At 57.6% G+C, this 16286-nt stretch overlaps 1 protein-coding gene and 1 long non-coding RNA gene across 11 annotated transcripts in view; one reads left to right on the forward strand and one right to left on the reverse strand.

Moving 5' to 3' along the window:
- SCARB1 (scavenger receptor class B member 1) overlaps positions 1–13461 on the reverse strand; it is a 91312-nt gene extending 77851 nt beyond the window's left edge. For 9 of the 10 annotated variants that reach the window (XR_009250580.1, XR_009250579.1, XM_058691472.1 and 6 more), the window contains exon 1: positions 7566–7828. Coding sequence is in view for 8 of the 10 variants with exons in the window: in XM_058691472.1 (XP_058547455.1) it covers positions 7566–7691 (126 nt within the window). In the remaining 2 variants the exon portion in view is untranslated. Of the gene's footprint in view, positions 1–7565; positions 7829–13244 lie in introns of those variants that run through there. The other variant, XM_058691469.1, reaches the window with a different exon arrangement.
- Positions 8052–10389, forward strand: LOC131489478 (uncharacterized). The gene is made up of 2 exons (XR_009250582.1): positions 8052–9014; positions 10046–10389. It is a non-coding gene; the product is annotated as an uncharacterized LOC131489478 (long non-coding RNA).
- Positions 13462–16286: the final 2825 nt, after the last annotated feature.

A 16286-nucleotide genomic window follows, 5' to 3' on the forward strand; every position in this document is an offset into this window, starting at 1 on the left:
AGACGCCCCTCACTGCTTGAGACTGGCCGAGGCCCCAACACATAAGACAAAGGAGCAGCTGGCCAGGAGGTAAGGGAACAGATATTTCAAGTGTCTTAAGAGTCCTTCTGGGAGCTTCCAGAAAAGGTGGAAGGAACTTCGCCCAAAATGCCAGGAAGCAAACAAGGGTCGGACCACTCCTGTTCCTTCCCCCTCCCCAGCAGGGACAGGAAGACATGGGGCGGGGGAGGGGAAGGGGCAAGAGACTGACAGCCAGGCCTCGGACCACCAGGGTCCCGGACCTCTGGGTTCAGGGAGGTTCTGGGCAGACCGAGCAGCTTCACGTCAGGACCAGAAGCATCCGGGACGCCCCGTGATCGCCAGCTGCTGAGCCCTGTAAAGCTCCAAAGCCAAGAACGGACTGTTTTGTTCCTCTTTGCGTTTCTGCCCCTGCCAGCCATTCCCAGGGCCAGTGGAGGCCAAGGTCACGTTTGACAAGGGAAAACGAGGTACGGGAAAGAACTCCTTTTGTTTCTCGGGTGTTTTTTTTTTTGTGTGTTGTTTTGTTTTTGGCCCTAACCATACAACTGAATTCTCTGTACCATAAACATGTTTACGGGGCCAAAGCCACTAGATCTTTGTGGCAAAGGACAGGGGCACCAACTCCTCCACGACTGGGAACCCGAAGCCTGTCCGCGGCAGCCTCGTGCCGGAAACCAGCCCTGGGGGTGGCCGAAGAGCCAGGGGCCTCTCTGCCGCTGACCCAGGACACCGGGTCGACCCACAGACTTTGATGGAGCAGACGCGCTCGTGCGGGGTCTCCAGGGCGACCAGGACGTGCCCCAGGGAGACGTGACGGAGCACGCCTTCGACACCCACTCGGGACTGGCCTCTGCCTCGTTTGCTGTGCCCGACGAAGGCCGGCACAAGGCGGTTCCAGGTAACTGCACGTAACCACGTTCTGGCTAATCACACTGACTCACTGGGTGCAGGTATTGGCAGGTGTTAGTCATTCCAGGAAGGGACGGGGAACATTTCACGGAACGGGAAGAGCGAGGCCCGCGGAACATGCCCCTGGTGCCAGGCCGAGGGGAGGCCGGACTGCGGCGGCACTGCGTGCACCCAGCACGCGCGGACACGCGTTAACATGCGTGCGCGAGTGTGTCCGCACGCGTCGCGATACGCACGACGCGACCGCGACGACGTGCGCACGTGCGGATGCGTGAGGGCCGCGCGTGCCACGCCTCCCCATGCGCGCACACGTCAACACACGCGCGCACCTCTATGCCAACACGGGACACCGCGATCCCTGTTGACCCACGTGCTCCGGGACGGGCTGCACATGCCAACGCGTGTTCGCGCATCACCAGTCACGCGTGTGCCATCAGCGCACGCACACGCCAGCATTTGCGCGTGCGCACATACACACACACACACACACACACACACACACACACACACACACACACACCCTCGTGAAGCCAGAGCCGAAAACAAAAATAAACCAGACTCCGGGAGACTCAAAATAGCCCCCGGTCTCCAGCTGTCACCATGGAGTAAGAAGGTCTCTCGTGCGCAGGGAGAGAAACCGAGTTCCGCTGCGGGAAAGAGGAAGCAAAACAGGACAGACCCAGCGTGCACCTGCGATCCCAGCCACCCCGGGGGGGAGGGGGGGGGGCGCCCGCCATCGGCCACCACAGATCAATTCCACCGCTTTGCCGCACGCGGCCAGGTGCACGGGGGGGGCTGCAGAAAACAGCCCAGGAGCGATCAGCCTGTGACACCACGATGCCCTCCAAGATTGACCGGCGGCCTCCCGAAGCTCCGGAGGGGGCGCTGGCCGGCGGGCGGGGCTGGCCCAGCAGACCCCGGGGCAGAGGCACGAGCCCACCCTGAGGGTTGCTGCGACGACGGGCACGAGACGGGCGGCCCTCCCCAGCTGGCCTGGGCATCTGTCATTCTAGAACACAGCCCGCTCCATCAGACCGGCCCGCCAGCGAGATAGCCACGGGGCGCGCTGTACCGACAGTTCGGGGGAGGTGCCGATAAGGAGGAAAGGCCGGAGCGGACCCCGCTGCCCACCGGCCGCGCAGGGAAAGGCGAGGTCGACCCAAGCGGGGAATCCGGGAGGGGCCTGCCCTACCGCGAAATATTGACAGCAGTCAATACAGACAGCAGGGAGGCCGGGCCTCCGGGCGGAGGCCCTCTGGACTGAAATCCTGGTTCTGCCATTTCAGCCGTGTGACCTGGGGCAAGGGACTTCACGGCCCTGTGCTTCTCTTTCCCTCAGGAAAGAGAGGCAACAGTCGCTGTTCGGACGCGAAACGAAATGATTTAATACGTGCACGACACTTCAAACGGCATCTGCCGAATACACTCACTGCCCGTCATCGCCCCCCCCCCCCCACCTTTTAACTGATGGGCAGAGGACATTTGCCAAAGGGCACAAGGCCACCCAGGGGCAGGGCACGGCGTTCCTGAGGCTCTCCGGGTGGTGGCTCTCGCTGAGGGCAGAAGGAGCAAACTAGAGTCTGGGTCCAAGTCCCGGGCGAGGGGAGAGGGCGAGGAAACACCCCAACCTCACGGCCCTGACCACCTCTCCGTCACCCGCCGTACCACGAATCCCCCGCTGCTCTGGCCCCCGGGGACACTGCCGTGGGAGCGACAACGCGGCCCCTGCCCCAGCAGACGTCCACGCTCATGAGGGCCAAAGAGGACACACAAATAAACATACAGCATAACGGAGGCTACCTTCAGGGACGTGCGGGGCGAGCTACACAGATATCTCAGAGTGAGCCTTCCGGACAGAGAGGAGCGCGAGCCAGAGACTCTGTGGTGGGACCAGGCTCGGCAGGCTCGAGGACATCCAGGAGATGTGCATGGCAGGTGAGCTGCGGGGCCAAGAGCGGGCGAGGTGAGAGGGAAGGAGGGCCAGACTGCAGGGGCCTCTGGGCCACCGAGAGGACCTCGGTCTTCACTCAGAGTAACACAGGGAACCTTGCAGGATTGTCAGCGAGGGGACGTATGGTCTGCTGAGTGTTTCATCAGGATCCCTCTGGCTGTCTACGGAGACCAGAGAGAAGACTACTGCACCAGTCCAAGCAGCGGTTGGAGAAGGCTTTCGGGGTGATGTTGAGGAGTTGAAACACAGCTAGGTTTTGAAGATAAAGCCAATAGCACCTGCTGATAGACCATATCGGGCATGACCCAAGATCTTCAGCTCTGCGCTCGGGGAGATGGAGGCGTCATTTACCGAGATGGAAATACACACGGGGGAAGCCTTCAGCCTCAGCTGGAAAAATTCGTGCACAAAGCACCTGAGACTGATCCCAACCAGAAAACCAACTTAAAGACAGCAGAGGGGACTCAGCTCCCCTCTGGGATGTGAAGAAGGCTAAGGGGCCCAGCAACACACACGGTGGCCCAGCGGACGAGCCCTTCCCACCGCTGGGCCTTCGCCGTTGGACCAGAGACACCCGGAAATGTACCCTTAGGGACCTTGGCCGTGCATTCCTCACCCATTCAAACTTGGGACGACCGCGCATGCCAGGATCAGTTCTAGGCAGTGGATACAAGTGTCCCCATTCTCCTGGCGTTTTCTTCCAGAACATTTTCACACGCGTGCATGCACACGCACGCACACACGCACACACACACACGCACGCACCAGGCAAGGTCAGCTGGGGCAAATGACTCTCCGAAGCTTGTTTCCCTAACTGTTGGTGATGAGAACGAGAAGTGTCACAGAATTCCCCAGGACCAAACAAGAGGACATTTACAAAGATGGCCTGAATACTGCCATCAGTATACTGATGGCCTGAATACTGCCATCAGTATACCGAATACTCGGTAATTCACGATCACGCCGTCCGGCCGAACGCCTCTTGTCCACTCCTGCCTGCCGCGGGGAAGAAGGGACGAGTCTCGCTTCCTTCCCTGGACCTCTCCCAGCGACCTCAATCCACAGGGCCCCTCTGCCATTTGTGTCTAATCCATTGGGCCATTCTCTGGGGAAAGTTGTGGGTTCGTTACTAATGTTTAATTAAACACATAATACACGAATATTCTCTTTGTTTAAAAAAAAGAAAAAGCTGGGGCGCCTGGGAGGCTCAGTCGGCTGAGTGTCCGACTTCGGCTCAGGTCACGATCTCACGGTTCGTGAGTTCGAGCCCCGCATCGGATGGGATGGAGGGCTCCCGCTCGATGTCCTATGCCCCTCCAGAAGTGGATACCCCAACTCGGGGCTGGGGTGCCGGCCCACCACGGCCACAAGCTGTGTAAACCCCGGCAAGTTGCTGATCTTTGCTGTGCCTCCATTTCCTTATCTGTGGGAACAAAAGCACGGTCTCAGCCTGTTTCTCAAGGCAGTGGTCAGATTCAAGTAAGAAACCAGGCACATCCAGGGTATTTCCACACACATGTAATCACCTTTGCGCTTTGTGATCGTGCCAGGAGGCAAACTACATCTGACCCCTGACTCAGAGGTGAAGTAACGCGAGGTCCCCAGCCAGCAAATGGCAGAACCCGGGTCTACAACCCCCGGGCTCCGGAAACCGTCACAGGTTTCAAAATGCATCGCATCGCGAACGCAACCCTATCGGCAGCCTGAGACATGTAAATCAAACCCATCAGATTAACAACAACAAAACACGACAATCAATTGGCATGGATGTGGGGGGAGTGGGCACTGTCATGCTGTTGGTGGCTGTGTGAACGCTAGAGCTTTTCAGAAAGGCAATTCGGCGGTAACTGTCAAAACTCAAGCTGAACGGACTTCGCGGTCTAGAGGCTTCTGTCCTGAAAATCCACCCGGCGGAGGCGTTGGTGCCTGGACGCCGAGGGGCACGTGCCAGGACATTCACTGTTCGGTTACTCCGCGACAGAGAAAATCAGCCGTCAATAGAGAAACAGGGAAATAATGAAGTGCAAAGCCACTGGAAGGAAAGCCACGCAGCAGTGAAACCAAAAACAAAGACCGGATAGATCTATCTGTTCTGATATGGAAACGTTTTCCAAGAGGTACGCAGGAACTGAAAAGCAAACTGCAGAATATTTACACATAGCTTAGCTCACTATACGTAACAAGTATGTACCAACGTGTACAAATACGTGCTCACGATGCGTGCACTGATGAAAGTCTAGAAAGACACAGGCCAATGACGGTGGTATTATCTGAGGAAGGGAATAAAGTGGAGGGAATTTTTTCCTCCATTTGAATGGGTTGTTTTTTGTTTTTTGTTTTTTGTTTTTTGTGCAAGCAAGGGCTCATGCCTTTGACATGCGGACTTCTTCAGTGAACCAAAAAGCATAAAAAAATGGAAATCAAAAGCACAAGGCCCGCCATTCAAGCTGTCCAGGGGCCTGTGCAGCCAAAGAAAACACCGGCGGGGAGGAAGTTCCTCCCTCTCCTGGGGTCCCACCCGCCAGGTCCCCTGAACACAGACAGTCTTCTTCCACGGGAGGCACTTGGCCAGGGCTCAGCCGGGGCTGCCCAAGAAGTGGCTCTCACGGGCTAGGCGTTGCCTTCCTGCCCTCACGCCACTCAGTCCCAAACCAATCGCCTTTGGGAGAGTCACATAGGATGCTGGGTGGCTCTCGCTCAACTTTGAGCCCGGAAATTCTAGCTGCAGGACAAGGGAGGACGATGTCACTCTCCGCTTCGGAAGCCTAGCGTTCGAGTGGGGAATTAGGAGGCACACGCGTGTGAGCTGATACACGTGGAACCGACATCCCGAACCTGACCAACGTCCACAGACGGAAATCACCCCGAAGTCCGGTCCGAGAAGGACGGGGCCGGTGAGGTTCTTCATCAGCTCTAAACCCCACCCGCCCTCACACTCCCCCCTCCACCACCGGGGTGACAGCGTCTCCAGGATGCACACCGTACAGGAACCGTAACATCGGCGGGCGTCTACGGAAGGCTCGCGCTGAGATAAAGCTCTCACGGCTACTCTGGAAAGCGTAGCCCCTTGGCCACTGCGGGAGAGAACAAAGCAATTTTAATGCTTCGAGGGGAGCTTCTCCTGCCATCCCCAGAGGCCAAAAAACACGAAGAGGAACTCGGTGTTCAGTGCCACCGTCAGCCAGGATCTCCTTGGAATCAGGCTACGGGGCTTAAGGGGAAAAGATCTGAAAACTAAAGAAAACAAAAACAAAAAACACAGTGTGGCCAGTATAACTCAGACAACTACTTCCCCAGAGACCGTGGTAAAAGCCAAACGTTGCAGCATGTTTGAAGATGGCCAGGTCCCAAGAAGGGACAGGCAGGTGTAGGCGGATTGTAGCCTTCATTCATCCACAGATTCATTCATTCCCAGGCATCCTGTGCTGGGCATGGGGCACACACACACGAAATGTGGACAAGTCTCATTCTTTTTTTTTTTTTTTTTTTTTTTTTTTGAGAGAGACAGAGTGCAAGCGGGGGAGGGCCAGAGAGAAAGGGAGACACAGACTCTGAAGCAGGCTCCAGGCTCTGAGCTGTCAGCACAGAGCCCGACGCGGGGCTTGAACTCGTGGACCACGAGGCCATGACCTGAGCCCAAGTGGGACACTTAACCCACTGAGCCACCCAGCTGCCCTAAGGACAAGTCTCATTCTTAAGAAACCCACTTAAAGTAGCCAGCGAAGGGGGAAAAGAGAAATCAACGAGCCAGTGACATTATCCACATCTGTATCCCCGCTCAGTGTCTGGGCAAAGCAAGCCTCAGTCTCCCCTCCCCACACTGCAGGTGCTGTCTCTGGCTTCGAAGCCCTGAAACACTTTTAGCTCAGCTGCGATCCTCTCTGCAGTGTCCCTGGCCTTCCTTAACTCCAGCTCATTCAAACAGGCTGTCCAGACACCCAGGGCAGAGTCTAGTCCCAGGCCAGCTCATTTGTCTCCACGGTTGAAAGGGCAATCGTACCTAAGGTTATGAACAGAGGAAAACCCTCTGCGTCTGCAGCCTTGGGCTTGTGGCTGCCTCTGTGTCAATCTGGGGACAAAGCGGCTTATGGCTTCCAATCTGCATCGGGAAGGCAATGCTGGCGGAGGACAGAGCATTCGGCCCCTGAGAAGGCCTTTCTGTGTGGATTCTGGACAGCAGAGAATGCTCTACTGAGCACCGTAATGGGAGACCGGGGCGCCCATGTGAGTGTCACAGCAGCACATGAATGGAGGGTTCCTGTCCTCTTGGGCGCACAGGAAACAGGCAAAGTGCGGCCCTAATTTTAGTAGACGCGGCCTCAGGCTGCTGTAGTAAAGAGGCGGGAGGGTAGCACCATAATGTGGCCAGACTCCAGGCCCGTCCTGGGCCCCCGACCCCCTCAGGGTGAGGTCAGGCTCCGGTTGGTCTCTCATTCTGGCCTTCCGGACCCTGGCCCGCGCCTCCAGGAAAGTCCCTGGAAGCCTCCTTTGCCCCGCACCTCGGCCTGGGTCGCGGAGGGTACTGGGGAGGCGGCCAGCTGCCCCTGGCGATGTGCTCTGGGCTCCGCCGTGCTCGGGGGCCCGGAACCAGGGCGCCGATCCCGGCCGCAGCTCGCCGGGCCTCCGGCTGCGCGCCCTCCAGCCCCCGACCCGGCGCGGGCCCCGGCCGGCGCCCCTCACCCACCTTGAGCACCTGCTGCTTGATGAGCGTGGGCACCATCACGATCATGACGGCGCCCAGCACGGCGCACAGCAGCCCGAGGAAGCCCAGCATCGCGGCCGCCCGGCGCGCTCTGGCGCGGCTGCCCATGTCTGCGCGCCCTGGCGCCCGCCCGGAGCCCGCGCTGCTCCGCGCCTGGGTGGGGACGGGGACCGAGGCGACAGAGGCGCCGACTCCGGGGACGCGGCCCGCAGCGGCACGGCGGGGCCCGGAGCGCGGCGCGCGGAGGAGCGGCCCGGCAGGTGGCCCGCGGTCTTATGAGCCATCGCCGGCGCCGCTGGACCGCCCCCCGGGCCGCCCGGGGCACCGGGATTCGGGCGCGCGCCCGCTGGCGGGGGCGGAGGGGCGGGGCCCGCGCGGCCAGGGGGGCGGGGCCGGGGCGGGGCGCGGATCGGACGGTCTGGAGGACACGCCCCGCCGTGGGGTGGGGGGAGTCTCGCGCCCCACGCCCTCGCTTCCGTTTCCGCGGGTGGCGGCGGGGGAGTTCCGCCGTCCGCGTGCAGGGGCGTCGGCGCTGCCCGGCTCCCCCGCTCGCTCCCCTTCCCCTCTCCGCCCCGCACCTCCCTTTCCCGGCTCCTCCTCCCCCCTTGACCTGCTCCTTCTCCTCCTCTGTCTCCCCCACCTCCCCCTGCTCCCCTCCCCCTGCTGCTCCTTCCCCCATCCCGCGCCCCTGCCCGTCCTCCTCTCCCACTTCCTCTGTCACGGCCCACGTCTTTGGTCACATTGGGTAGGAGTTTCCCAACTCACCAGAAACACCAGAACCCACCGCCACCCCCGCCTCTGTCCCCGAGTCCCCCCCCTGCCCCCCCCCCCCCCCGTCCCATCCCCCAAGTCCCCACCACGCACACCTTCTATTTTAGCCTCGCTCTTCCCGGAACCAGCCTCGCAGACTCCCACCTCAGTGCCCGGTACAGCGCCCCACCCCCCCTCGCTTGGCATTTCTCTTCCCCCGGATATCTGCCGGGCTCCTTCCTTCACGACTGCCCCGCCACCTTATCAGAAAGGCCTTCCCCCGCCACCTTGTGCAAAATGAAATAGCGCCGGCTCTCCCGGGCCGCGCTCCCCCTTATCGCGGAGCACCACCTGGCCTGCAACACGTTCATTTGTTCTTTGCGTTCTGAGCCCCCCCCACACACACACACCCCCACCCCCCTGCGCCCCAACTGGGATGCTGTGGGGTGGACGCTTTGTCTCTCTGCCCCGTCCTGCCCCACTGCCTGGCAGGTGATGGTTGCTCTCAGCAAGCACTTGAGAATGAACGGAGGCTGGGTGCTGTGCTAAGGGCCTGACACACGGGGCTCCATTTCCCAGGTCGGAAAGGCGCCCGGAGACGCGAAGTCAACAGATCCACGTTCGTGCTTTCTAACGAAGACGGAGACAGATGATGAGCGAGTGAACGATGGATAATCGCAGGTAACGAGTTGGAGGAAATGAACAGGTGGCCATGGGCTCCCCGCCAGTCCTCCGCAGCCCCCCACCCCGCCTGGCCTGCCTCCGGGTGCCTGCGACCCCCAGCCCCCACCTCACGCTGGGTTCCGGAGCCCTGACGTAGGCCGAGCCCCTCATTCCCCGACTGGGCTGCAGAGAGGGCAAGGGCCGGGCAGGGGTTACTCGGGATGGGAGGCAGTGTCCTCAGCACCCGGCTAAGGCAAGCCAGCCCCTGATGGCTCAGAAAGGGGCCTTCTGAAACCCCCACTTGACCCTGGAGGGAAGCGGCCTTATCCCAGGCCCATCCTTAAGCAGCGTGGCCTGGCCTGAGCCCGTATTTATTGGGCACCCACTGCATACCGGCCAGACAGCCTTGCCTGGAGACCTGCCCTTGTCCAGGGTGCGTGCAGGAGGGGTGCCAGGGCAAGGCTGTGTTGTCCCATGGGAACAGGTCCAGGAAAACCCGTGCTCCGGGGTTCCCCACGGCAGAGTCCTGGGGGCAAGTGGCTTGGCCCTCTCTGGGCCTCAGTTTGCTCATTTGTCACATGGGATAAGAGCCTCTCTCCAAGGGCTGTTGTGAGGATTCAGTGATTTGGAAAACTGGTGGCACTTCATGCCAGCTCCCAGGAGGCGTGAACACAGCTATAAGCCCCGTGCCGTCCCTCGGTCTGCCCCACCTGGCTCCCGTCTGCGTTTCTGTCCCCATCTCCCAGCCTCTCCCCATGTTCACGCTACTCCCAGCCTCCTGGGCTTGCTTTCTGTTCCTTGAACGGCCCCAGCTTTCTTCTGCCACAGGGCCTTTGCACCTGCTGTACCTCAGGCCTACAACACTCTTCCCTCAGATCCTTCTGGGGCTCACTCCTCCTCCAGGCTTCAGCTCAAAGTCCACTCCTCAGAGGGGCCTTTACTGTTAAATATCCAAAATGGGAACACCAACCCACCAGTCGCTCTACCAAGTCACCCCGTTTTATCTGAAATTGTTGTCTTCGTTTTTCTATTTCCTTTGTCTCCCCCAGCTCTAGAGCAGAAGCCCTTCTGTTCTTGCTAACGGATGCACCCCCAGCACTGGGACAGTGTCCCGCACGTACTTCATAGGCACTAAAGACGAAGTAATCAACTCGCTCGCTACAGCATTAAGTAATTAATCAAGTCTCTCATGGAGGAATGAATATACTTCGACGAATTCCCAAAGGTCTTCAACAGCCATCAGCTTTGGGGACTGTCTTATTTCTATTGACTTTGTGGTTCTTGGCAACTGACCAGTTAACTAAAACCTGGGGTCTGCCCTGGCCGGATGCCCCCACCCACTTCCTTGACACCCCTCCTGCCTCAAAGAGGCTCATTCGCCTTGACCATCTCACCCGATCTAACTTGCATTTATTACGAACTCCTCAAGGTCCAAATGTGCGTGATGCTTACCCAAGACAGGCCCAAGGACATGGCGGGAGTGACCTTGCGTCACGGCTGGCTGTCACCTGACCAGAGGCAGAGGAGATGAAAGGCTGTCTGAGACCCGTGACCCGTGATCTCGCCCGAGGGGAGTCACTTCCGGTGGGGGGGGTGGCCGGGGGCAGGTTTGTGGGGGTGACCTAAGGCGACCTAAGAAGCAGGAGAAAAAGCTTCATCGCACTTGAGAGGAAGACCTTGCCAGGATGAAGAAAGGCAGCAAAAACGCAGAAGAGAAAGAAAGATGAAAAGGAGTAAAATGTTTTCACCGTGGATGCTGGAGGGATCCCGTGAAAACCAAGTCAGATGACGTTCGTGCTCCGCTCCACAGTCTCCCGTGACCAAAAGACGGAGAGTGAGTGTTGGCAAAGAGGCGGGGACGCTGGTGGCCTCAGACACTGCTGGGGGAGGGGGGTGTAACATGGTTCGGCCCCCGAGGAAGCCATCCCTCAGAAGGCTGGACACAGACTCACCTTAAGACCCGGCTGTTCCAGGGGCGCCTGGGTGGCGCAGTCGGTTAAGCGTCCGACTTCAGCCAGGTCACGATCTCGCGGTCCGTGAGTTCGAGCCCCGCGTCAGGCTCTGGGCTGATGGCTCGGAGCCTGGAGCCTGTTTCCGATTCTGTGTCTCCCTCTCTCTCTGCCCCTCCCCCGTTCATGCTCTGTCTCTCTCTGTCCCAAAAATAAATTAAAAAAAAAAAAAAAAAAAAAAAAGACAGTGTGTGGAGGCGCCTGGGTGGCTCAGTCGGTTGAGCGGCCGACTTCGGCTCAGGTCATGATCTCACGGTCCGTGAGTTCAAGCCCCGTGTCGGGCTCTGTGCTGACAGCTCAGAGCCTGGAGCCTGTTTCGGATTCTGTGTCTCCCTCTCTCTCTGACCCTCCCCTGCTCATGCTCTGTCTCTCTCTGTCCCAAAAGTAAATTAAAAAAAAAAAAAAAAGTTGAAAAAAAAAAAAAAAATTAAAAAAAAAAAGACCCAGCTGTTCCAGTCTGGGGCACACACAAGAGAAATGAGATCCGCGTCCACACAAACACCCGTGCCCCAGTGGCCCTTACAGCGCTGCCCGCGACAGCCCCAAGGTGGAGGTGGCCCCCGCGTCCCTCAGCTGACGAATAGGTAAATGAGAGGGGCGGTATCACCCCACGGAACGTTATTTGGCATGAAAAGGAAAACAGCGCTGCTACGGGCCACAGTGCGGGTGAACTTTGAAAACACGATGCCAAGTGAAAGAAGCATGTTAACAAAACACCACATAGTGTTGGGTTCCGTTCACAGGAAATGTCCAGAAGGGGCAACTCTGCAGAAAGCAGATTCGTGGTGGGGGGGAGGAGGTGTGGGGGGGGATGATGATGTCTTTGAGATGATGACGATGTCCTAAAATTGACTGTGGTGGTGTTTGCACGACCCCATGCAATAGACTAAAATCTGGTGGGTTGTGCCCATCAAATGAGTGCATTGTATGCTACATGAGCTAGCTGTCATTAAAAAAAATCAAACATTTCCCACGGCCCCCACCTCAGTCAGATTAAAAGCCAAAGTCCTGGGGCGCCTGGGTGGCGCAGTCAGTTAAGCGTCCGACTTCGGCTCAGGTCATGATCTCGCGGTCCGTGAGTTCGAGCCCCGCGTCGGGCTCTGTGCTGACAGCTGGGAGCCTGGAGCCTGTTTCAGATTCTGTGTCTCCCTCTCTCTCTCTGTCCCTCCCCCCGCTCATGCTCTGTCTCTCTCTCTGTGTCAAAAATAAATAAACATTAAGAAAAATAAAAATAGGGGCGCCTGGGTGGCGCAGTCGGTTAAGCTTCCGACTTCAGCCAGGTCACGATCTCGCGGTCCGTGAGTTCGAGCCCCGCGTCAGGCTCTGGGCTGATGGCTCGGAGCCTGGAGCCTGTTTCCGATTCTGTGTCTCCCTCTCTCTCTGCCCCTCCCCCGTTCATGCTCTGTCTCTCTCTGTCCCAAAAATAAATAAAAAACGTTGAAAAAAAAAAAATTTTTAAAAAGAAAAATAAAAATAAAAGCCGAAGTTCACATGACAGCCCACAAGGTCACCATCATCTCCCTGACCTCGTGTTCCCCCTCCCCCCCCCCACCCCTGGCCCACCTGCTGGACCTCCCGGTGTTCCTCAAACCTGCCACCTTGCTTCTGCCTCAGGGCCTTTGCACTTACCGGTCCCTTTCCTGGATTGCTCTTCTCTCAAACCCCCACAGAGCTCACCCTCTCTCCCTTCGAGTTCTTGCTCAAATGTCATCGCTGCAAGCACTTCCTTCCTATCCACTCTCTTTAAATTACAAACCACACCCCACAATGCTCCCTATCTCCCTTCCCTGCTTTACTTGTGCACTTATCATCTCCAACACACTACATAATGCAGACTTCATAAGGGCAGGAATCTGTCTGTTCTGCCCGTGACCGTGTCTCCAACTCCTACAACAGCGCCTGGCCCACAGTCGGAGGCTCAGTCAGTTAAGTGTCCGACTTTGGCTCAGGTCACGATCTCGCGGTTCATGGGTTCAAGCCCCGCGTCGGGCTCTGTGCGGACACCTCAGAGCCAGGAGCCTGCTTCCGATTCTGCGTCTCCCTCTCTGCCCCTCCCCTGCTCACGCTCGGTCTCTCAATAATAAATAAACGTTAAAAAAAAATTTTTTTCCAATCAATACGTGTTGATGAACACTAGCTACCAGAGCCCGGTGGTTCAAAATCCACGTGTGCAGCCAGGCTGCGTAGCTGGGTGGCCTCGGGCAAGCCGTCGATCCTCGCTGCACCCTGGCCCCCTTACCTGTGCGATAGCGATGAGCTCAACTGCGCCCACCTCCGGGGGGTGGTCATGAGCTTGAAATGAGTTCATCCTGATTACACACTCAGCAAGGTGCCGGCGTCAGATGGAATCATCGCTCTGTGCAAGCAGCCACATGCCGTCTGCCCCACCCCAGCCCGGGAAGTCTGGGCGTTATCCTCAAGAGCACTAACCGGATCGCGTGGAAAGAAAGGCCTTGGTTTCAAAGAGTCCTGGTTTCCAGTGGAGCAGGGGCCGAACCAGAGGCACTCGCCTCCCGAGCCCCCGAGGGATGCATAACGGACGAGACTCTTAGCCGAGGGAGAGGAACACGCGGAGGAAGGGAAAAGAGAGGCAGTCGGCCGGAGAGAAGACAGGGGTGAGGGCAAGGACGGGAGAAAAGGAAAAATCTCTTGAGGAAGGGGAAAGCAGTCATGTTTGGCCACAGCTGCCAGGCGAGGGCGAGGGCAAGGGCGAGGGCGGAACCAGAGATCACATCTGCTTTCTCCCTGCTGACTGGGCACCTGCTCTGTGCTGGGCGCTCTGCTGGGCCCCGGGGACCCAGCAGCGTACGTGACAAAGCTCGCCGGCCTTGCACAACTCCCGTTCCAGCAGACAAGCAAGACTGATAAACGAGGGGCGCCCGGGTGGCTCACTCGGTTGGGCGTCCGACTTGGCTCAGGTCACGATCTCGCGGTCCGTGAGTTCGAGCCCCGCGTCGGGCTCTGTGCTGACAGCTCGGAGCCCGGAGCCTGTTTCGGATTCTGTGTCTCCCTCTCTCTCTGACCCTCCCCTGCTCATGCTCTGTCTCTCTCTGTCTCAAAAATAAATAAATGTTAAAAAAAAAATTAAAAAAAAAAAGACTGATAAACGGTAAACATAATCATTGGTACATTGTATAACGCGTCAGAGCAGTGCGGTCCCCTATGGTAGCCGCTGGCCACATGGGCTCCCGGGCGCCCGAGACGGGCTCAGCCCAAGCGAGATGTGTCATAAACATGCCGGGTTGCAAAGACTCAGTAGAAGGAGAGAACATAAACTATCTCAATGTCTTTATATTGATGACACGTTGCAATGAAAACATTCAGATACGTTGGGTTAAATAAAATACACAATTAAAACGAATGTCACCTGTTTCTTTTTGTTCTTTTTTGTATTTCTGACAGAGAGAAAGAGGCAGAGTGTGAGCAGGGGAGGGGGAGACACAGAATCCGAAGCAGGCTCCAGGCTCCGAGCTGTCCGCACAGGGCCCGACGTGGGGCTCGAACCCACAAACCATGAGGTCATGACCGCAGCCGAAGTCAGACGCTTAACCGACTGAACCACCCGGGTGGGCCTCTTTTCACCTTTTAAAATATAGGCAGGGGCACCTGGCCGGCTCAGTCAGAGGAGTGTGCAACTCTTGATCTCAGGGTTGGGAGTTCAAGCCCCACATTGAGTGTAGAGACTATTTAAAAATAAAATCTTTAAAAGAAACAAAAGCAGCTACTAAAAACTTTGAAATTGCAGATTTGTCTCCCATTGCATTTCTGTTGAACAGCACTGTGTTAATGAACGATCTGTGCTTGGGGGTGGGGGTGGGGGGGTAAGAGAGCAGTGTAAGTGCCCCCAGTAAGGAGGGGGCAATGCATTTAAATGGGGTGATTGGGAGGGCGTCTGTGAGAAGGTGGCATTTGAGCGAAGACTTAAAGGAGGTACAGGAAGGAGCCATGCAGATTTCTAAGGAAGGGCTTCCCAGAGGGAAGAGCCAGTGCAAAGGCCCTGAGGCAGAAGGGTTCCTGGATAGATTTTAATTTTTTTTTTTTTCAACGTTTTTTATTTATTTTTGGGACAGAGAGAGACAGAGCATGAACGGGGGAGGGGCAGAGAGAGAGGGAGACACAGAATCGGAAACAGGCTCCAGGCTCCGAGCTGTCAGCACAGAGCCCGACGCGGGGCTCGAACTCACAGACCGCGAGATCGTGACCTGGCTGAAGTCGGCCGCTTAACCGACTGCGCCACCCAGGCGCCCCCCTGGATAGATTTTAATGAAAATGCCAATTTCTCATACTGATGCAAATGACTTCTGAAGAGCTGTTTCTCGTCAATGGGCAAAAATGCCCCTACAATCTTGTAAATATTCGTGGAGGTCCCCAGAACGCCCAGTCCTCCCCTTGGAGACTTAGCCCAGCCCCAAGCAATCCCGGCTTCCTGCAGAATCACTCAACACTTTGCCAGTCTCCAGCCACCTTCCTTCTCTAAAAGCTGGCAGCTGAATAGTACCTTTGCCTCTGGTTCTCAGGACTTGAGATAGTGCCTCTCTGACAAGGGCTAATTCTCCAACACAAAACCACTTTCCAGGACAAAGGTGGAAGGAAGCGCGTGGGGAGAACCGGGCCAGCAGCCGTGAGCTAAGAACTCTGCTCCATTTCTGCCAGCGCACAAGGGGACAGAAGCCTCCTGTAGTTTGCTGCCTGCCGCAGACAAGAGGATGGCCCCTGACCAGGACAAGGCTCTAAAAAGGTGAGGCACGGGGCGCCTTCCCGGCTCAGTCCGTAGAGCATGGGAGTCTCGATCTCGGGGGTGTGGGTTCAAGCCCCACATCGGGCGTGGAGCCCGATGTAAGTAAGTAAATAAATGTAATAAATAAACAAACAAATAAGGCAAAACAGGAAATAACAAATATTAAAGAAGATACGGAGAAAATGGGACCACTGTGCACGCTGCAGCCGCTATGGGGAAAAAAACGTAGTGGCTCCTCCGGAAAATTAAACCTGACCCAGCAACTCCCCTTCCGAGCCTATCCCCCGAGGAACTGAGAGCTGGGGCTTGGAGAGACCCTCGCCCACCCGTGTCCGCGGCATCCAGAGCCAAGGGGTGGGAACGCTCCGAGCGTCCATCGACAGAGGAAGGACCAACGTGCAGTGGAAGATGATTCGGCCTTCAAAACAAGGGCAGCGCTGACCCCGCTCCGCCCGGGACGCACCTTGAGGACATGTGTGCTGCGTGATGAAAGGCGCCGGCCGCCCAAGGACAGATACGGGATGATCCCACGTGTGTGAGGCG

The sequence above is a fragment of the Neofelis nebulosa genome, chromosome 11 (genome assembly GCF_028018385.1).
Source record: "Neofelis nebulosa isolate mNeoNeb1 chromosome 11, mNeoNeb1.pri, whole genome shotgun sequence".
In the NCBI taxonomy this organism is placed as follows: Eukaryota; Metazoa; Chordata; class Mammalia; order Carnivora; family Felidae; genus Neofelis; species Neofelis nebulosa.